Raw genomic sequence first — 21,167 nt, 5'->3', positions numbered from 1 at the left:
TTCAAATGGCGAAGCGGACTTTACTGCCCGATGTAGTCAAGCTTGAAAACACATTTTTGTATCGATTAAAATATTTATAATAAGTCCCGTTATTTTACATAAACTGTTACACAAAATCAAAGTTAAGTTATCTACTTGCCTTTATCACACAGTCACGTGATACGTCTTGGCAGGCACAGCAGACATAATTCCAAGATGGCGGTCTGTATTGCTGTCATCGCTAAAGAGGTAAAATGAAACAAGAACGCTATTTACATCGACATTTGAATTTCGTTATTGTATGTACTAGCCTATAAGGGGATACATAGTCAGTTGTACACCTGAATGCATTAAACTGAAATGGGTCTTCCGCATTTAACCCAACCCCTCTACGAACCTGAGTGTTGACTGTTAATGCTATAAGGCTAGGTAACGTTAGTAGCTAGCCAACTGGGCTAACTAGATACATTGAGTATGGTTTATCGTAGAGTTCATTTGAGAGACAAGCATGCAATAATAACTCAAGTCAGACTTCAGGTGAAAGGTCTGGACGTAGCTAGCTATTATTATTCAATTAATATGCAGATAGCTAGCAGATCACTGCTGTTCTTCAATCTTGGTCCAAACCACAGAAGGTTGAAGCTTTTTTTCTAGCCAAACACACCCAATGTCAACAAACTAGCTCATCATTAAGCCCTCAGGTGTATTTGTATTGGGCTGGAACAAAAAGCTTGCGCACCCTCAACCTGTGGTCCAGTACCATAGACATTCTATCTGCAAGTATTTGGCCAGTTATATACATGATATTTTGTGGTTAATTTAGGCTTTATGGAAGGTTGCACTAATTAATTTCCTATTCTGTTAGAATTATCCTCTGTACATCCGAAGTGTACCTGTACAGAATGAACTGAAGTTCCACTACACGGTGCATACCTCTCTGGATGTGGTGGAGGAGAAGATTTCAGCAGTCGGCAAAGCTATGGCAGACCAGAGAGAGCTTTACCTTGGGTTGCTGTACCCAACTGAGGACTACAAAGTGTATCCTTCTCATATGATAATTGTATATTACACTCCTGTCTGCATGTTTTTTCTCCTAATTGAAAATATTATCCTTTACCGACATACCAGATATGGCTATGTGACAAACTCCAAGGTGAAATTTGTCATTGTTGCGGACTCGTCAAACACATCTCTGCGGGACAATGAGATTAGAAGTGTAAGTCAACCCCTGACTCTGTATGGCTCTCTTATCTTAATGGCTTTCAGGGGAATCAGATTGCTTCAGTTTATGGTCATTTTGAAACTACTTGACACAGTTGTTTCCTTCAGATGTTCAGAAAGCTACACAACTCATTTACTGATGTGATGTGCAACCCATTCTACAATCCTGGGGACACCATTCAGTCCAAGTAAGTTATCCCTACCACAGTGTCAGTTATGCAATGGTGTATCTATCAAAATTGCTATTGTCTGATTGACATTTTTTTTCCTCCAGGGCCTTTGACAGCATGGTGTCTGCAATGATGGTGCAAGCTAGCTGATATTGTCCTCCTGAACATCTGTACATAATTTCCTGAAACCTTTTTGTGTTGCCTCATAATAAACTATGTCCATCTGAACCTCTCATTTACACCATTTCAAAGAAGCACTATCAAGTGTAATTCATTTATTAATTTCTAAAGCAAAAATTGTTTGACATATACAGTGATAAACATTGAGCTATGTACTTGAAGCAAACTGCCAATTGCATGTCAATATAGTTAAGCCAAAAGAAAGCCAATCACAATGCAAATTGTATCATTTGTGTTGTTTTAACAACAACTATACTTACAAGCTCAATAGCCACACCAACAAAATAAGTGATCTGATCAAAACATCCTTACAAAAAAAAGAATCTGACATGGCAAATGGCTGTGCAGTCACAGTTCTTTGGGTAAATAATTAAAAGAAACTGTGCTCAACTAAAATAAACCACCATAGGCACAATCTTTTACAGTAATAAGCAGCAAACCAAGGCTGGCCTCCCATTCCTCCTACAATAGGACAAAATGGCCATTGCAAAGTCTGACTTGTTAGGATTAAGTTGCAATAACTTTTTATGGAGGCTGTTAACAAAAGATGCCATATGACTTAATTCAATGAGGTTGAAATCTGTGCTTGTCTCAATTTCTGCCCATTAACATGCATGGAAAATAATTTGCAAATGAGTAGAAACGAGCAAGTCACGATTTCCTGAAATTCACATTCCATGTTTATTAAACAATCACTTGAATCCAGACGTGATTCAGTAGTGTTGCTGCGGGTGCATGTGTCCAGTGTGCCCTGGCCTCGAGTGGTCAGTGGGTGGGGTTATGAGGAGAAGGCATGGGTGCCGTTTAGGGCCCTGCTCACGGTGCTCAGGAACCCCCCAGTGTCTCTTCCCAGCTGGGGGCCCGTAGGGGTGTGGTGAGACTGACCTGGCGGGGCCAATGTTGTATCGGAACCTGCCTTGTTGATACCCATTGTATCTGGGTGGGTGGAAACCTCGTCCCCTGGATCGAGCACCTCTGTGAATCCCCCTGTCTGTGGTGCTGATTCCTGGCATGTTGGTCCTTTTAGGCAATACCTGCAATGCAAAGGCCACAGAAACAACCTAAAAGACCTGGACTCATTTACAGTTAACAGGAACACTTCATTCAGCTCAATTTATTAATGAATGTGCAACTTCATCAAATCAAGTGTGTTTTGAGTTTAGAAATCAGGTTTCCATTCCTACTAACCTTTATGACTCTGTCTCTGAATACCGTCTCATCAAGGCTCATGGCAGTCTGCACTGAGTCCCTGTCATGGAACTCAATATATGCAAAACTGGGAGAAAGAAAGTTGTCAACTTATACACAATAACATACTCAAATTATAATCAGAACATACAAAATGTCCAAGAAACAAATAAAATGGTGCATAAACTATTTGTATTTGGACTTTGCATTAAAACTGGATGTCCCACGTGATGGGAAGGATAGTTAAACTCACCCCTTGGGATGGCCAGAGAATTTGTCACAAAGGATGGTTACTCTGTTGACAGGACCACAGCCATTGAAATGGATCTCCAACTCATCTGCAGTGGCACCATACTCCACCTGTTTAATGTCCATAAAATATCATTAGTCTATGCATGAGGACCCTCGGTTACTTTGTGGATATCGTATCAAATATGAATTGTGTATAACTTGACATGAATGCTAAAGCTAAATGTAGACATTAATTTAGAAAAAAGTAAACCTTACATTCCCCACATAGACAGATCTGTTGTCAGCATCTATCCTTTCCTCATGGGTCATTGTATAGAACATTCCTGCTGTATTGAACAGAAGAGAACACTGGAGCATATTGCACATGACGGAAATCAAAAGACAGCAAACACAAAGCAACTAATTACAACACCTAGAGGAACTGTGGACTAGTTAGATTTATTTATCAAGAGGTGTTTGCAAGAAGACTCTAAGCCCCATTCCATCAGAGGAAGGGATAACCTGAAATAGAGGCTGCCGGGCCTTGGGCAATGAGGATACCCTTCTGGAACGCTGCGGCTCACTGCTCATCTCATTGGGCAATGATGTGAGCCACACTGTGGCAGGCCAGCCCAGTAGATGGGCTCAGGTGTGGGCCAGCTGGCTAGGCTGAACAGGAGCTCACCTGCCTGGATCTGGCTTTCTGATGCCTCATAATGCACTGCTCTCAGCCGCTCCTCCTCCATCTCTTGCACCCGTGCCTTGATGGCTTCAAACTCCTATATGGAAAGGGAACAGTATCATAACAACTATGCGACTATGCAGTAGGAGACAATAAAAAAAAAATCAACTTTCAGACAACATGAAAACATGTCTGAAACGCATCAGATGAGCAAGTGCCTTGAGGGCCCACATATGCCTAGCATCTCAATGGCCTATATGAACAGCTGTCTTAAGTAACGTTAGTTTGAGGATGCAATTATATTGTTCAGAACTACACATGCTGCTGCCACATTACGCAGGCGCGCCCCAGTGGATGGATAGATTGTGGCAAGATAATGCAGTTTAAAACATACAAAACTGCCATATCAATCAGGTAACATAGGTGGGACATAGCATATGTGCTGCAGTAATAATACAATAGGCTACCTGGAATATCCCTAAACCCTACATTACGTAGCGTACAATCATTTGCGCATTCAAGAAGAAAAAAAAACAGTAGGCTAGCCTGCAAATTGTATCACGCAAGGCCGAATGCAATTATCTTATGTTCTTACATACCGGGTCCTCCATGTAATGATCTCCCGCGAGCTCGCCTTCTATGTACATGTCTTGCCTTTGCTCCGCCATATTCAGTGGTCAACAGCAGACACCAAGCCCATGCCCGCGGACGCCACTTCAATGCCCGCGACGTCGCTCTCTTGTAGCCAGTCCAGTGTAGGAGACTCCAATGCAATCGATGTTTTCTTTAATCACTAATCCGATTTTGATATGGCTAATAAATAAATAAAAATATCTTCTCGCGGACAGAATCTACCCACGCCTTGTCAATACTGGTTGCTTACAATGTCAATTAATTGTCACCTGTCTGTGCATCACATGTTTGTGGGCTCGCCCCATCAGTTGTTGAATGGGCATTTTATAAAAAATAAAAATGAATCTATAAGGTATCATTTTATTTTCATAAATGTCACCATGTAATTATCGTGTGGTTTCAATGCGAACTGCTATTGATTATAATGTCAGGATAAAGTGACTTGTCCAAATGCTGCCCGTACCTCATGCTGGAACACGCTGTGAATAATCCCCCTCTATGGGCTATGTGAAATATAATGAAAATAACAGTAAAAAACCTGTTGTGGTCTTTATCTACGATTGACCTTAATGTTAACCTAACATTTGTTTCCGTCCCACAGAGGGTGTCTGAAGTAGCCTAATCCTATTGGACTAAATCACCTGTGACTTCAATGATTCTGCTGGTACATATACAGTTACCTTTACAAATTCCATTTTAAAATCTATCAGATTATAGTGGCATTCAAACTCAGTTGAGACCCCATTTTTTCCCCAATAATTTCTCGCGACCCCACCCACCCCAAAAATAATAATGACACAACATAAAATTGGGTAAATTTCGATTTTTACCTCAACAAATTCATTGCAATTTCATTTCTTATCAAAACGAAAAGAAACCAATAAATACATTTACTAAAAAAAAATATTTATCAAATTATCTTTCTCAAAAACGTTTGTATAGGTTTATTGTCCCATACAATGATCTGTACTCTTAAATGTTACATATGTACACACACAGTACACTGAACAAAAATATAAATGCAACATACAACAATTCGAAAAATGTTAATTATACCCTAATCTATGGATCTCACATGGCTGGAAATACAGATATGCATCACAGATACCAACAACAACAAAAAGTAGGGGTGTGGATCAGAAACAAAGTCAGTGTTTGGTGTGACCACCATTTGCCTCATGCAGCACGACACATCTTCTTTGGATAGAGTTGTAAGTCGCTCTGGATAAGAGCGTCTGCTAAATGACTTAAATGTAAATGTAGTCCCACTCCACTTCAATAGCTGTGCATAGTTGCTGGATATTGGCGGGAACTTGAACACGCTGTCATACACTTTGATCCAGAGCATCCCAAACCTGCTCAATGGGTGACATGTCTGGTGAGTATGCAGGCCATGGAGGAACTGGGACATTTTCAGCTTCCAGGAATTGTGTACAGATCCTTGCAACATGGGGCCGTGCATTATCATGCTGAAACATGAGGTGATGGCAGCGGATGAATGGCACGGCAATGGGCCTCAGGATCTCATCACGGTATCACGATAAAATGCAATTGTGTTTGTTGTCCGTAGCTTATGCCTGCCTATACCATAACTCCACCGCCACCATAAGGCACTCTGTTCACAACGTTGACATCAGCAAACCGCTCGCCCACACAACGCCATACTCGCTGTCTGTCATCTGCCCGGTACAGTTGAAACCTTGATTAATCCGTGAAGAGCACACTTCTCCAGCGTGCCAGTGGCCATCGAAGGTGAGCATTTTCCCACTGGAGTCGGTTACATGGCCAAACTCCAGTCAGGTCAAGACCCTGGTGAGGACGACAAGCACACAGATGAGTTTCCCTGAGACGGTTTCTGACAGTTTATCCAGAAATCTTTGATTGTGCAAACCCACAGTTTCATTGTGGCTGGTCTCAGACGATCTCACAGGTGAAGAAGCCGGGTGTGGAGGTCCTGGGCTGCGGTTGTGAGGCCGGTTGGACATACTACCAAATTCTCTAAAACAACATTGGCTTATGGTAGAGAAATGAACATTACATTCTCTGGCAACAGCTCTGGTGGACATTCCTGCAGTCAGCATGCCAATTGCACAATTGCAAACTTGAAACATCTATGGCATAGATTGTGTGACAAAACTGCACATTTTAGAGTGGCCTTTTATTGTCCCCCAGCACAAGGTGCACCTGTGTAATGATCGTGCTGTTTAATCAGCTTCTTGATATAACCACCTGTCAGGTGGATGGATTATCTTGGCAAAGGAGAAATGCTCACTAACAGGGATGTAAACAAAATTGCACAACATTTGAGAGAAAAAGCTTATTGTGGGTAAGGAACATTTCTGGGATCTTTTATTTCGGCTCATAAAACATGGGACCAACACTTTACATGTTGCCTTCATATTTTTGTCCAGTGTATTTACATTTTGTTGACCCCACTGCAGTTCCCGGTCGCGACCCAGACTTTTAATACCACTACACCAAAATATGATTTTCCAACTTACCCGTGCAGCACTATTTCATTATGATGCTGAAATAAGGATTTTTGATTCAGAAAATCAGGAAACATGATTGATATTTCATTTCATTTTTAATTACGCAGTTACATAGCTCAACACAGACGATAACCTGAATTAGAATGTTTACAGCTTCACACATCCAACATAGCGCACAGTTAAAGAAGGGGAATAGCAAAAAGGGAAGGAAAGCATGCAATAAATAAATAAAAATCACAATTAAATTCTTCTGGCACAGTTCACTTCATCTAAAGAATGATAATAGGACTCTTAAAGAGGAAAATAATTTTTTCTTCAAAGCGCCAACCTTTCGAACAGAAACGTCTTTTTTTTCTGTAATAATGTATTGCACAATACAGTATATAATGCTTCCCTACACATATAAAACCAAGTCTTTGTTTGTCTTGAAATAATAATGTAAAAAAAAAACGAATAAAAACACTTTCATCCCTACCATAACTTGGGGAGACCAAGTGCTGTATCAACTTTTGCCATCTCAGCTTAGTATCAGTGCGCGCTTCACAGGGCAATCAATCACTGAAATCAGATGAGCCAAGAAACTCCATTGATAGATTGGTGGTAAATGGTTAGGGAGAGGCTGATGCCAACATGCTAGTATTTGCCATCGAAAACACAGAATTTGCCCTCTTCATGTATGCCGTATTAAAAACCTAGAGATAATAAAGTGGTCTGTATATGTGAATAAATGACCGTCTTTATCTATATATAAGCGGTGGAGACCTCCAGGCTTTGTAGATTTCACATCAGAGGCAGGAACAGTCCTCCTAATACCCCATTATGACATCACAGGGCATGAATGAAATAGAACGCTCCACACACAGTTGGTCTTCCATTATTCCATGTCCAGAACATGAATCCTTTCCTCAGAGCCCATACCACTTTAGGAACCTTGTTTGTCTTGTCTGGTCATAGAAAAAGAGAATTAGTTAAACCTTCTCTCCAGTGGGTCACACAGAACAGGAACTCAGCATGCTAACTCTACTTCAGATGTCCTTTCAGTGACAGCTTACATGGCCAAATGTTCGACAGCACCAACCACTGTACAGACCTGGCCAAATAACATGTGCCCCAATGCTGGGCTTAAAAAGGGACAGCGGAGAAAGAGAGAGACGGTGTGATTGATATTACAAACACAATTTTTTTTTTGGTCAATAAAAATAGTATTTGCCACAAGTTGTGACAAATTAAAGAGTTATTGTGTTTCAGGGTTGATTCGCAGACAAGCAAAGCACACAGAGAGCATTAAAGGATAATGTGTATTGAAATGTCATCAAAACCTACAGTAATGTTGTGGATAATATGGTGGGTGAGTTCACTCTGTCTTTCCCTCTCAGTGCACTGCTACATCTTTAGAATTCTCTGCCATTATTCTGACTGAGATGTTTCATTAAAGCTCTGAAGGTTCAAGTAGTTTGTACAGAGAAACTGTGAAAAGAGAAAAACAAGTACAAACACACACACACACACACACACACACCATGCAATTATTACGTCTGTAAGCAAGGCTTAGGAAGAAAACTCAAAGCAATCATTACGCATTCCAGAGATGTTTCTGTAGTCTTATCTGAAGCATTAGATATGTAGAAACAAGCGCTTTGATTGCTTGAATAAATAATCTACAAATCTCCACCTTCACAGATGCGTTGGTTGTTTGTTTTTGTCTTGTGCTTTGAGCATGTGTTTATCTCAGACACTTTGGTTAACAGGTATAGTTGGCCTCAAGCCTCCTTATTTCTGGTCTTACTCGACACAATTTCAAAATCCACCGCCGTGCAGAAATACTTTGGTCTGTGCTTTATTTGTTTTGGACTACAAATGTAATGGTTTAACGTTCAGCTTGGGTATGGAAGGAATTACTGTATATCGAACCCTGGACAGTTGTAGTATACGTAGAGAGTCTAGAAGAAGAAAAAAGCATCTGAGTGTTCCTCCTTTGATCACTATTTCTGACTGACAGAGTTGAGGTGCGAAAATATACACATTGCAAAGTAATCAGTATTAGACCTTTCGGGTTTGTTTCCTATTTGCTCTGATGTTTGTGTGAGTTTGCATGTCTGCTCGCAGCCCTGCTCCCAAAGCTCAGTGACCTCTCCCAGTCATGTGCTGCAGGGTCACAGGAGGTAGCTTGTGGTGGGTCAGGAGACAGGAGGGATGTTCAGGTGGGGGTTAAAGAGCAGAGGGCTGAAGGGTTTAGAAACACAAACAGGCTGAAGTCATTTCAATACACCGGTAATAACATATGACACACATATACACGCAGATGCAGGGTACCTCGCAGCTTATCACACTTGGAACGATTTATATATTACTTTTCGATACTGACATATAGGAAAATAGGTCATGTGATAAATTAAACACACTGTCAACGCTAATAGACGTCCAATCGTTTCTCCGTCAATATGTCACTCTAGGTTTTAAATGCGAAAGAGCCTGGCAGACCATACTTTTAACAGTACAAGATAAAACAAGACAAAAGCTCCTTCGAGTTTGGTCCATTTTAGAGTTATGTGGCCAATTGGTTCGGGGTTATTATATCATTCATATGAACATGCCAGGTACAGTCCTTATTTAATGCTATGTTTGAAAGCCATTTGAGTGTGTAATTATAACTTAATGATGTTTTAACTTCAATATAGCTTGTGATGACATTACTGTATGAGATGGCATTCCTCCCTGTTAGTCTGAGATTGTGAAGACATCTGTTCCAACTCTCCCAGGTTCTGAGTCCTTTTTGCCTTGCTAGGATCCTAACCCTACATGAGGATAAATGACTGAGACTGCATCTTCACAAACAAATCTATGGACAGGGTGAGAAAAAATAACCAGTGAAAGGATTGGGCAGTATCACGGTTAGGTTAAGCTTCAGACTTCCAGACCAGTGTGTAGGCTTTGTTTTGGGGGCAGCCCACATGGTTTTTAGTGTAAAAGGTGGCCCACTGCAGTGGCACTTCAGCCCAATGGATGGCAATGTTTCACAGATAACTTTTTGGGCATAAATTCTTGCGTTTTAAATCCAATATCCAGAGTAGTGGAGTAATTTAGCCTCATGCTAGGATGCTTTTAGAATCCATGTGTGATAAGCCTCTCTTTCTCCTCTTTAAAACCATCCTCTTGGGCCTGTCATGAGAGCTATAGCTGGCTCCTCCTGAAGGGAGTCAGAGGTGTGCGCTGCCATCAATTATAGGGGGAGCTATAAGAACTGTGACTCCAGAAGAAAACCACTATCGCTGCCAACATCCCTCCTCATAACATCTTTTTGAGATTACTCACTCAGCAGACTTTGCTAATCTGGTAGAAAATAAGGATTTATGAGAAATGAAAATGCCTTTGATTAAAAAATGAACTGGAAAGAAATCATATTCTGGACATTGTACATTACTTTAAAGGTTTCTGTTATTTGGCAAACACATTTTTGGACCTCTTTAAATACTATGTACATTCACATTAAGTTACTGATGTTATTTTAAATATATTTATATGTATCTATATTATATGACCCCTATGGGTAGTTGCTGAGGTTTCATTCAGTAGCTGAATTCTCTTCATATTGCACCTCTGTCCTCTCACTGTCTTACAATGCGAGCAATATAAAATATTCTACAAGAGGATTTTCTTTTCATTGATAAAGATACAACAAATTGAACAATAAGTACAACATGGGGTTTTCTGTCCTAGAGTGTCTTAGCTCCTGCTTCAATGTTCAGCCCAAACTTAAAAAGAAGAAAAGTCCCTCTTTCTGAAAACGCACAAGGGCAGCACAGGTGGACACCAGATACAGAGACCATTTTTTGTTGTTGCGAGAAACAAAGAAAGGAATATCTACAAGCAGGTTTGATCCCTTCCCAGATATCTGCTCAGAGGTTATGTCCAAAGGGGGTAGGGTTGACTGAGGGACAAGAGAGTTTTAGGGAGGAACATACAGGAAAGTGGGGGGGGAGGTAGAAAGAGAGAGAGAAGAGAACTGAGTCTACACCACTTATGAGGCTCGTTAGTCTGTTTGTCATGCTTTGGAAAAGGAGGGTGAAAAGGTACGACTCACTGAAATGTATCCTCTTGATAGAGCTAAAAAACATAATTAGGAACAAAAGTCTCATCCATACTGTACAATGCTTGCTTGGACAGGTTCTCAGTTTTTTTAGGTTATTTTTGGCAGTTCCAATGCCTTTCATCTTCTTTTTGAGTAGCTGCTTCTTTGTCCATTGCGTTGCCATTCACATAAATCACTGTCACATTCAGTGGTTGGTCCTTCCATTTCAATTGTCTTTTGTGGCAGGCGTTTCAAATGTTTGCTCTGGATTTCTCTCTCTGTGGATCACTGTGGGTATTTTCAGGCTGACAGAGGCCAGTACACTCAATATAGAGTTTTTGTGTACACTCAATATAAAGTTTTTGTGTACACTCAATATAGAGTTTTTGTGTGACTTGTTGCTCTATAGCCTTTATCTCCCAGGGCTTTGCTGCTTGAGGAGGTGAAGTTGCTTGCGTTTGGTTACAAGATGAGTGCTTCTCCTTGTCTCTTAGTAACTTTGGCAGTGTAATAAAAAGGTTTGGATCATGTTTTTTCCCTTCCTCTTTGAATTGATTTGGGTTCACATCGGTACAGAGAGGTGAGTCCGGTGTCATTTTCTTGGCTCGCTAGCAAGGTAGTTAACTTTTTTAAAATCATTATTATTTGTTTTGAATATTTGGACTTTTCTTTTTATCTTCCTAAAAGCCCAAAAATAAATAATTGGATAAATAATTATCCATATTATGGAAGAGCTTCTGAGGAATAAATCGCACCATGAGTGTATCTTATCCCCTCTCCTCCATCAGAAGAGGGGTTTCCTGACTGGTGTCTGGCTTCTTAGATAGGGGACCTCAATAAGGACATGTCCATGGCCCAGTACACAGAGGAGCCTGTTCTATAGACGCATCTATCTATCCATCTCTCAGAGGTCTGGGCTGTTAGTGCACATGCTGGGGGTTAAGAGTCATCCCACTCCTGCTGCGTTAAAGGGAAATCCTCTCCAAGTGCTAAATTTAGATATGTCTTCACAATACGTGTGGTACCATAACGAGTCCCATGCAATGCAAGCCCCCGACATACACAGGCGTTGACTGGGCTTATGTTACTGAGGCCACGTGTTGGTCTGGCATATAACAGAGCTTATCTTCACACGACATTATCAGAGTTCAATAACCAAGTATGGTGTTTTCTGTTGTTGTAATTTGACTTTAAGAGAGGGAGTTCTGCCTCTGCATTGGTTTATTTTGAGCATACAGTAAAGTAAGCCCTAGCCATGCTAAACACAACAGTGGACCCCTTGACCAGTTTTCGAGTTTGACAGGGAGTCTGTGCGGCTGAGAGACAGTCAGAATGTGTTTTGGGGGAGGTTGAGGAGTTGAGAAAACAAGGCCTTCAGGTAGCTAAGAAGTAGTCGGCGGTGCAGTATTCATGGACCACTACAGATGCCGTACAGAAGAAGGAAAGGGTGCAGATCGATGGAGATTCCTCTGTTTGTTAAGGATGGATGGCAGCTGTACTGTAACGTCAGTGGGAGTGACTGGGCGTGGCAGGGCGGGGTCAGCGAGAGGTGGCGTCCAGCAGTGCAGGGGTCGCTGGGGTAGTGGAGCGTGAGGCACTGCTGGAGCTAGCCTCCTTAGGACTCCCGGAGAGACTGCCTCCCCCACCACCGCTGGTCTGGCCGAGCATGGAGAGTGGACCAGGGGGGGTGCTCTCTGAGTGTGTAGGGGGTGCGCTGGAGGAGGGGGTGCCCAGAGGAACACTGCTGCCCCCGGGGAGGCCCTGTAGACCCTGGCCACAGACGTGGTGGTGCTTCTCCCAGTCTTTGTGCTGGCAGAAGGAGCCGCAGTAGCGTGCCGTGTTGCAGCCGCTGCACGTCTCACTGGCCTTGCGTCCACAGTTCCAGCAGCTCTGGAGAGACAGTGGGAAGAAGGCATAGAGTTGATAAAATAAATCTCTGGTCGTCAACCTGTTATATTATTATACAAATATCATTGTTACCACGTTTCAAATACTGTCATGATATCCACAGCTGAAGTGTTTCATGTTCTGGGCAACAAATTCCCACATTTATTTTCTGGGGCTACGGGCTACAAATGCCCCAAACCACTAGGTGGACTGTCATGTCCTGTCTTGTCCTGGCCTGTCCTGTGCTGTCCTGTCTTGTCCTGGCCTGTCCTGGCCCTGACACTGTTGCTCCAACCATCCACTTGTGGCTGCTGTTATTCAAACAAGCGGCTGGAGTCACTCTTTAATAATGAAATGAAAACATGGTGTTGACACAGACCAGGTGCAGCCAGCTGTGGCTCACATTAACACCACGACCAGACAGTGTCCTGTTTAAGATATACACATTCTGTGCAGAATATGGGATTTTGATAGAGAATTGATAGGTTGAACACTGCTCCAGGCACTGTGAAAATCTGTTGCTCTGTGCAGAATCTGTGTGGGTGGCCGAACACACACATACATTACATTGAGGACTCTGGCTTGTATAGAACTGGTGAATGAGCTGTTACTGAGAAGCAAATGTTGATGGTGGGGGGCATGTTATGAAGTGTGTGTGACTGTAAGTCATGTGAAGAGAAGGTGTATGTGACAGGACTATTTTGAGGAAGTGTTACTGTGCGGTCTAAAAGAAGTGAGTTAGCTGTGTGACAGTTTGTTATGTAAAACGGGTGGTTGGTGGGTTGAGGAGACACGATTGATTGTGAGTTTGAGGTTTGGAATGTGACAGTGTGCTTTGTGATGCAGTGCAGCAGTGTGTGCCTCTGTTTACTGACAGTAGGGTGAGGAGTGTATCTCTCTTTATGCCTGCTGCTGTGCTGTGGTATGTTAGAGGGCACAGGATGTGGGGCATGGGGTCCACTCTTGGGAAAAAGGGTTCCAAAAGGGTTATTCGGCTGTCCCCATAAGAGATCCATTTTTTGTTCCAGGTAGAACCCTTTTTGGTTCCATGTAGAACCCTCTGTGTTCTACCGGGAACCAAAAGGGTCCTACCTGGAACAAAAAGGGTTCCTAAAATGGGGACGGCCGAAGAACACTTTTAGGGTTCTAGATAGCATCTATTTTTCATAAGGGCTATTTATACTCTGCGGAGACGGACCCTAAGGGTCGTCGCAGAATGTAGCAATGGCGTTTTTCATCTCAAAAGAGGTGGCTCCTTGAAAATTGTAACGCGCTGTATCATTCCCTGTGTAGCCATGGGGGCAATAGGCAATGAAGCTTGCTTGGTTCCTTGATTTGATCTATAGGCTATGCATCAAAGATCAAAGTAGCATGGATAAATTAGTATAATCTCAGCGACTGTTCAAACAATAATCCAAACAACATTATAGCCTTATTAGAACCCCCCCCCCCCCCCCAACGTATTGTGTTTAGAAGTAATAATTGAACTATTGATTCCAGGCTATTGTTAAAAACAGCTGAGATTTTAGCTTTTTTACTGTGACCAAAACATGATGACATCCTATTTTTAGCTGATATGGGAGTGAATATATTGAAGCAGTATATCAAATTTTGCAGGTTACAGAGGCAAGTATAATAATTTTTGCCAGTGCTTATAATTTAAATATAAATCTGATAGTTTCACATGGCGATGTGGGAAGCTAAAAACACAGATTGAACAATGAGACAGATATTTCTCCGGATGTATAAATGTGAAGCATCTGCTTGGCGTTTCCACTCACTTCCAAATATGGTATTGAGAGGAAGCCCAGTGTCCGGCAGTGGGAGAAGATGGAAAAAGATGGATCTGGCAGACATTCTGCAAATTTTCTCATCGACGAAACATTTGATATCAATAGTTTTCTGTTCCCAAAACTACAATCTGTTACGAACAGAGTGGACAAAGTTTTATAGACTTTGTCAAAGTTTGAAAAAATTGCGTTGTTTAGAAGGAGTGCAAAGGCGAATTGAGTTATTGCATACGCACACTTCACAGAGTAGGCGCTCCCTAACGGAAATATGCACCTGTATGCTAGAACGCGCCATGCCTGTTTTACCCACTATAACTCATTTGTTTACATTTGAAATGACAGGCTGTGGTCTATCTTGGTTTAGTTATAAAAAATCTTTGCTACAAGGCTAGCTCGCTTGCAGTGTTTAGACAACTTGCTAGCAAGGGAAGAGACACTATTCTTCTGCTTTCACAACAAATGAGAAGAGAACAAGAAAACCTTGATGAGGTAACATGTTACCAAAATAGTGCACGTTGCTCAAAAAAAAATGTGCACGCATGTAGCTATATACATGTTAAGTGTGTGGAAACCTTAAGAGTGTGAGGGCATGGGGTGGGTGATAAGGCTGTGATGCTCACTTCGCTGGAGTCCTCCTGCTGGTTGATGACGGTCAGTGCATCCTCAGAGGCCTGTTTCCTGGCCTCGGCCAGCGCTCTCTCCATCTTGGACCTCTCAGCGGAGATCATCTCATGGGCCTTCCTCTCAGCATCTGACACAGCCTTCTGTAGCTCCGACATCGCCTGCCTCTTCACCTCGTTCACTGCCTCCTCTGTGGAGAGAGCGAGAGAGAGAGAGAGAGAGAGAGAGAGAGAGAGAGAGAGAGAGAGAGAGAGAGAGAGAGAGAGAGAGAGAGAGAGGCGTCAGTCCCCATGACCGCTCCTACTCTGTCATCCTTTATTGAGGCACTCTAAGATCTCCATTTGTTTTATCTCGGCAAACAGATGTACATCATCCAAGATTTAAAACATTCTGTCAGAAAAAGAAGCCTGTTAATAATGAATTAAAAGACGTCTGGTAACAATCATTTCCAGCGCTGACAACAGCAGATGTCTCCAAACTTTGTTCATAAACTTGCCTATTAACCCATTATCCTGTGACTCTCTGCTTTCGATTTGTTTAAATTCTGAGTGAATGAACAGAGAAGAAACAGACGTAAGAACTGAGGAGTGAAAATGCTTTCCATATCATTGATGCATAACTTTGCTAACAGGGGTTAACTGTGTTAGAGGTCCTATGGCCTTTGTTCTACAAATGCCAACTCATGTGAGCGAATAGGCAGTGACGCTAAGGCTGGTTCTCATTAGAAGACAGTGGTTATCCGGTTAGGAAGGAATCACAATCCCGCTCATTATTTTCTTCATGTTACAAGGAGAACAAAATACAACATCGGAGATTCATTTTGCTTTAGCTCTTGCACAATTCCATCTAAAGAAAACAGCTGCCCCACATAATACAACTAATTAAATCCTCGTGTTCAACCACCAAATGTATATTTTATGGCCATGAAAAATATCATATCAAACTGCCAACTGGTACAGTATATGGGATAAGTAAATGTATTGTACAACCAAAAGGAGGGGAAGTTGTATTACCAGATTCCCCTCCGTTCTACACACAGACATAGTCAGATGGTCCCCCAGGTGAGTGAGCCTCCTCTGGGCAGACTGGATGTGAGAGCCATACTGTGGTCTATTCTCCCTCCCTGATTCTTCCAGTCAGTTGGTGTAAAGGAAAGGAGTCATAAATAACTGTCATATTTCTCCCTCTGCTCCCCCTCTGGTCCAGGTGTCTGGGGCTGCTGTGCTGAGCTGGGGCTGGGGCTGCTGTGCTGGGGCTGGGGCACGGGGGCTGCTGTGCTGAGCTGGGGCTGGGGAACGGGGGCTGCTGTGCTAGGGCTGGGGCACGGGGGCTTAGGCTGCTGTGCTGGGGCTGGGGTACGGGGGGCTGGGGCTGCTGTGCTGGGGCTGGGGGCTGGGGCTGCTGTGCTGGGGCACGGGGGCTGGGGGCTGGGCGGCTAATCCCGTGTGTATGTGCTGAATATGAGGACGTGTGTGTGCGTGCCTGCATGCCTTTGTGTGTGTGAGTCGGTCTCCTCTGCTCAGAATCTGGAGAAGTAGTTTGTATTCCGTTTATCCTCTCAACACCTCCTGCACAAGCCTTCCCTGGCTTTTTTCACCCTGCCCGTCTCTACCTTCATCCATCATTTAATTAATACATGTTTTCCCTCCTTATTCGTGCATGCCTTTTCCTAACTATCGGTACAGTCCTCTGCTGCTCAATTATCAGGCTTAATGCATGCATCACTAAGATTAGTTTACAAATGTAATTAATTCTTATCAAGGAGCCTGCAGAGCAGATGCTAGGACAATTAGCACTTAATGCAAAACACGGAGGGGCAGCAATATTAACGTTTTAATTCCGGAGGGATTCGGCAGGTTTTTCCTTTTTCACACTTCAGATCTTGTTTTTCAAAGGCGGCAGAGTCTCTCAACCCGACCGACACCAGAGAATACGTGTCTTTTTCTAATGAAAGAGACGGACTGCAGTTATGCTGTTTGCTGAGGGAGCAGTGGGAATAGTGAATACCATAGGAGGGGTCTCACACACACACACACACACACACACACACACACACACACACACACACACACACACACACACACACACACACACACACACACACACACACACACACACACACACACACACACACACACACACACACACACACACACACACACACACACACACACACACACACACACACAGATGGGAGCTGTCATACTCACCCTGCTTGTTTTGGAGTTGCTTCAGTGCTGGGGAGAGTGGGATACTTGTAGCACCTATATGAAAAATAACTGTAAATTAAAATAGTTCTTCCGCTGGTGAAAATGCAGCACATTATCTCAGACAGCAGCATCTTTCCCCCCGCAGTATTTAAATATGACTGCAGCAGAATTGTGTTGGTACTCAGTGGGACCAAGGCTACGTCATAACTGACTCCTCTTATATGCTAGCTATATGCTAGCTATATAAGGACCAGGCACTGCAACACGCTAACCCACCCCTGCTACATCTAACATATCAGTCTGCTCTGCGTATGATAGTGACAGTCCTTAGTCTGAATAAGGGGCTTGGTCCCAGATTGCCAACAGTTATTAGGATAAAATTGGTCTGGCTGGTTCAAGTATATTTAAAACAATAAGTTAAAAGCTATCACATTGAAAAGCAGTATTATATGAACGAAGCTTTACTACTCCTAAGCAGAGGAAATCCCTCCTCCTCCTCCCTCTCCCCAGTTAAGCTGCAGGCCCCACCTCTGCTGCATGCGCTGCTCTGGACAGCGCCAGGTTGGTTAGTGCATTTTCACTGCAGCTGAACTGCAGTCGCCGTTCATAGCAGGTAAAAGGTGGAAAGCACTTAGCACTAATGACACACATGACAGTCACAGGCCCTCCAATCCCATCCCTGTCCTTATGTAACTATGGCAACAGGACAGGCAGGGCCCTCTTCAGGGCTATCTGCAGTGGCGGTTGCGGTGAGGGTGATGGGACAGAGACAGTTCAGTTAGGGCGGACGTGTGGTTACTCACCAACCTTCCTCCAGATCTCCTCAGGTAGGTAGCCAGACGCAGGTCTGTGCAGGAAGTCCCTATGAATCTCTGAAACACAATCCAGACCAGAACATCAGCAAGTCTACCACGCTCTACCACACATACACAAGTTATGGGCCAAATCCTAACCGGAAATAACTCAATATTTTGCACAGATTTCCCACGAACGTCAGTGCATGGTTTAACCAAAAGCCCAAGCTACGTGCATAGATCTCGAGTTAGGATTCAGCCCTCTGCGTCCCAACCTCATGAACACACTCAAACTTGAGCTTCATTTTGCTTTGTAACATTTCATTTAATCCCCCAGCATGCTCCCCTCTTTCCTCAGAGCAGACAGAACACACAGAGTGAGTGACGGTGTGGAGTGAGGAGTGACAGCCTGGTGCTGGTGTCTGCAGCGGTGGAAGTACCTATGGGCTGCTGTGTCTCGACGTTGTTAGGAGTATTGGAGGAGGAGTTGTGAGGAGGTAGAGGTAGAGGAGGAGGAGGTGGGCGTGGCTGGCCGTTGCTCCCACCTTTTTTCATATCTTCCACGTCGCTGTAGCGTCGGATCCAGTGATTCATCTCCTCGCGGTCGGCCTCCTGGCAACGCCGCAGCACCGTGAGAGACCGCCGTGTCTTCTCCACCATGTCCATGATGCAGTTGAGCAGCTGCAGGGGGGAGGAGGAGGGAAGGAGGGAGGGAGGGGGAGACATGATCAGAGCGCCGCTCTTCTCCTACAGTTCAGACTCTGACAACAGGCAGCTGCTCTCGGTGGTGCTAAAGGATGGCGGAGCCTCTGCACCTAAAAGTGTACCGATAAGTCAGGGTTGCATAGTTTTATTCGGAAGTACTGAAAAGTGTGCATTCTGAATTTAGTCTATGAAAAACACAATCAGGCCTAACCTTCATCAAGATGTCAAATTGTATGAGAACATTTTCATTGATGGTAATTTGAGTGATTTTTTGGGGAGTAATCCAGTGTCTCTAGAATCAGTTCTTGCTGTTTAGGTGCAACAATACTTTCTAAGGAGCACTCAGGAGCGTGTGACCCTGTCACCGTTTTAGCAGCGAGAGCCAGCGGTGTTGAGTATGTGTGTGTGTGTGTGTGTGTTTCTGTGTGTGTGTGTGTGTGTGAATGAGGTTGAGTGATTATACAGAGCAGTGAAGTAAAAATGGCTGTAACATCTGTGCTACCGATTGAAAAGGCCTAACCAATTCATTCCACCCCTGTGCTCCCTCCAAGCCCCTGTCTGCTAAAGCCTTTCACCCACACCTCCTCCCCTTGCCTTCCTCTTGATATTTTTGTTCACTAACTCTCTTTTCTCTCTCTCAACATTGTTTCTCTTTCTGCCTTTGCCCTATGCCTCATCTAACCCCTGGTCTGAAAAATGCCCCCTTCCATATTTCTTTTTCTCTCTCTCCCTCTCCCTCTCTCTCCCTCCCTCTCCCTCCCTCCCTCCCTCCCTCTCCCTCTCTCTCTCTCTCTCTCTCTCTCTCTCTCTCTCTCTCTCTCTCTCTCTCTCTCTCTCTCCCTCCCTCTCCCCCTCTCTCCCTCTCTCTCCCTCTCTGTTAGCTATATTTATTTCAGTAGAGTGTTTCTAATTTGGCAGAGGCCCAGCACAGGCCGGTTCCCTCCATGACTACAGCCCTTGTCTCAGCTGCTCTCCCCAGCTGGAGCTGTCCTCTACTGGGTCCCTCGCTCCATCTGTGGCCCTTTTTTAGTGCCTGAGTGTGTGTGTGTGTGTGTGTGTGTGTGTGTGTGTGTGTGTGTGTGTGTGTGTGTGTGTGTGTGTGTGTGTGTGTGTGTGTGTGTGTGTGTGTGTGTGTGTGTGTGTGTGTGTGTGTGTGTGTGTGTGTGTGTGTGTGTGTGTGTGCGTGTGTGCGTGTGTGTGTGAGTGTTCCAACCTTGGTAAAGGTAAGGGGAGCTCAGAGTGCTTGCTCCAGTATTAGTATGCTGGCCAGAGAGGCCTCGGCTGTCCATTCCTGACATGGACACAAGCCTCTACAGACCCCCTAAGGTCAGCTGTCCATCAAATGCAAACTCTGCTGAGGTTTCAGTTCTTAAATCTGTCAGCAGCACCCTGTCTCCCCTTGTCCCACCTCCCTTCATATCATCTAAAGCACCGAGAGGTTGAAAGATTTCTACTACACACTTCTCCGTAGGATGGGAGATATTTGGGAGATATTTGGGAGATATTAGGGAGATATTAGGATAAAACCGGGGAGCCCTACCCCAGCAACACGTACATTATCGAGGTGCTTCCACTCCTCGGCCCACTCCCGATCTGTCAGGCGGTGATCGATCACTTCCTCCTGACGTGCTCCATGCACGGCTGCAACACAAACACACAGTCCTGCGTTCAGCACTTAGGTACCATCACCATATATGAGCCATTCTGGCTCCAGTCTCCTCCACATACAGGACATTAGGGCTCTAACACTTCCTTATACAGTGTGAGCCATTACGGCTCTAACCGAGGGAAGACATATTTGGATTCCTAGGGGGACATACCCAAGCATGTGTCACTATAGGCTTTTATAGATGCACTACCATGGGAATTTAACACCAAACTGTGACAACCTGTCATTGTTCTTTAGAGACGCCATGAGGCCCTCTCTCTCTCTCTCTCTCCCTCATCCCTCCCTCGCCCCTCTCTCATTCCCTCCCCATCTCACCTGTCTGCCGGTGCCTGTCCCGAGCCTCGCGGTGCTCTGCTGTGTGGCGGTAGGCGTCGCGGTAGTGGTGGGCCAGGGCCATGTCCTCCAGCCGGTAGTGTTGGGGGGGCAGGGGGGTTGGGGTGAGACAGACCGTTGGGGGGGTGCGTGGGCAGGCCGTTGGGGGGGCGGGTGGGCTGGCAGGCCAGTGCTGGGGCTGAAGCGCTGGCTGGGGCTGATGGTGCAGGGCCGCTTGGCCAGGTGCTCCGGGTGGTGCCCGTCTCTCTCTGAGTCTTTGGTCCTGAAGGAAGAGAGCACAGGTCAACACGGTTACATTCCCTTTATACGTGTC

At 44.2% G+C, this 21,167-nt stretch overlaps 3 protein-coding genes across 4 annotated transcripts in view; 1 reads left to right on the top strand and 2 right to left on the bottom strand.

Moving 5' to 3' along the window:
- The first annotated feature begins 70 nt into the window (after window positions 1-70).
- LOC124035815 (trafficking protein particle complex subunit 2-like protein) lies at window positions 71-1,598 on the top strand. The gene is made up of 5 exons (XM_046349582.1): window positions 71-228; window positions 845-1,017; window positions 1,108-1,195; window positions 1,309-1,388; window positions 1,475-1,598. Exons 1-5 carry the CDS (start codon window positions 196-198, stop codon window positions 1,518-1,520), a joined length of 420 nt encoding a protein of 139 aa, XP_046205538.1. The 5' UTR covers window positions 71-195; the 3' UTR covers window positions 1,521-1,598.
- A 32-nt stretch (window positions 1,599-1,630) lies between these two features.
- Window positions 1,631-4,799, bottom strand: LOC124035814 (embryonic polyadenylate-binding protein 2-B-like). Of its 2 annotated transcripts, none has more exons than XM_046349581.1 (6): window positions 4,251-4,799; window positions 3,655-3,748; window positions 3,246-3,313; window positions 2,992-3,098; window positions 2,739-2,826; window positions 1,631-2,584 (listed from the first exon to the last, which is right to left on the bottom strand). In XM_046349581.1, the coding sequence occupies exons 1-6, from the start codon at window positions 4,317-4,319 to the stop codon at window positions 2,264-2,266; spliced, it is 747 nt and encodes a 248-aa protein (XP_046205537.1). In that variant the 5' UTR covers window positions 4,320-4,799; the 3' UTR covers window positions 1,631-2,263. The 2 variants fall into 2 exon arrangements, with proteins under 2 accessions (XP_046205537.1, XP_046205536.1); XM_046349580.1 differs by having other exon boundaries at window positions 3,246-3,316; window positions 4,251-4,791.
- Window positions 4,800-6,852: 2,053 nt separating this feature from the next.
- Window positions 6,853-21,167, bottom strand: part of LOC124035816 (protein CBFA2T3-like) — a 67,921-nt gene continuing 53,606 nt past the window's right edge. The window contains 9 exon segments of the mRNA XM_046349583.1: window positions 6,853-12,735; window positions 15,143-15,333; window positions 17,354-17,407; window positions 18,157-18,225; window positions 18,588-18,828; window positions 20,408-20,493; window positions 20,837-20,945; window positions 20,947-20,986; window positions 21,018-21,116. Coding sequence (XP_046205539.1) covers window positions 12,385-12,735; window positions 15,143-15,333; window positions 17,354-17,407; window positions 18,157-18,225; window positions 18,588-18,828; window positions 20,408-20,493; window positions 20,837-20,945; window positions 20,947-20,986; window positions 21,018-21,116 — 1,240 coding nt within the window. The 3' untranslated portion in view covers window positions 6,853-12,384.

The sequence above is a fragment of the Oncorhynchus gorbuscha genome, linkage group LG05 (assembly GCF_021184085.1).
Source record: "Oncorhynchus gorbuscha isolate QuinsamMale2020 ecotype Even-year linkage group LG05, OgorEven_v1.0, whole genome shotgun sequence".
NCBI lineage: Eukaryota > Metazoa > Chordata > Actinopteri > Salmoniformes > Salmonidae > Oncorhynchus > Oncorhynchus gorbuscha.
Note: the sequence above shows the minus strand (reverse complement) of the source record. Positions and strands in the feature narration are given on the sequence as shown.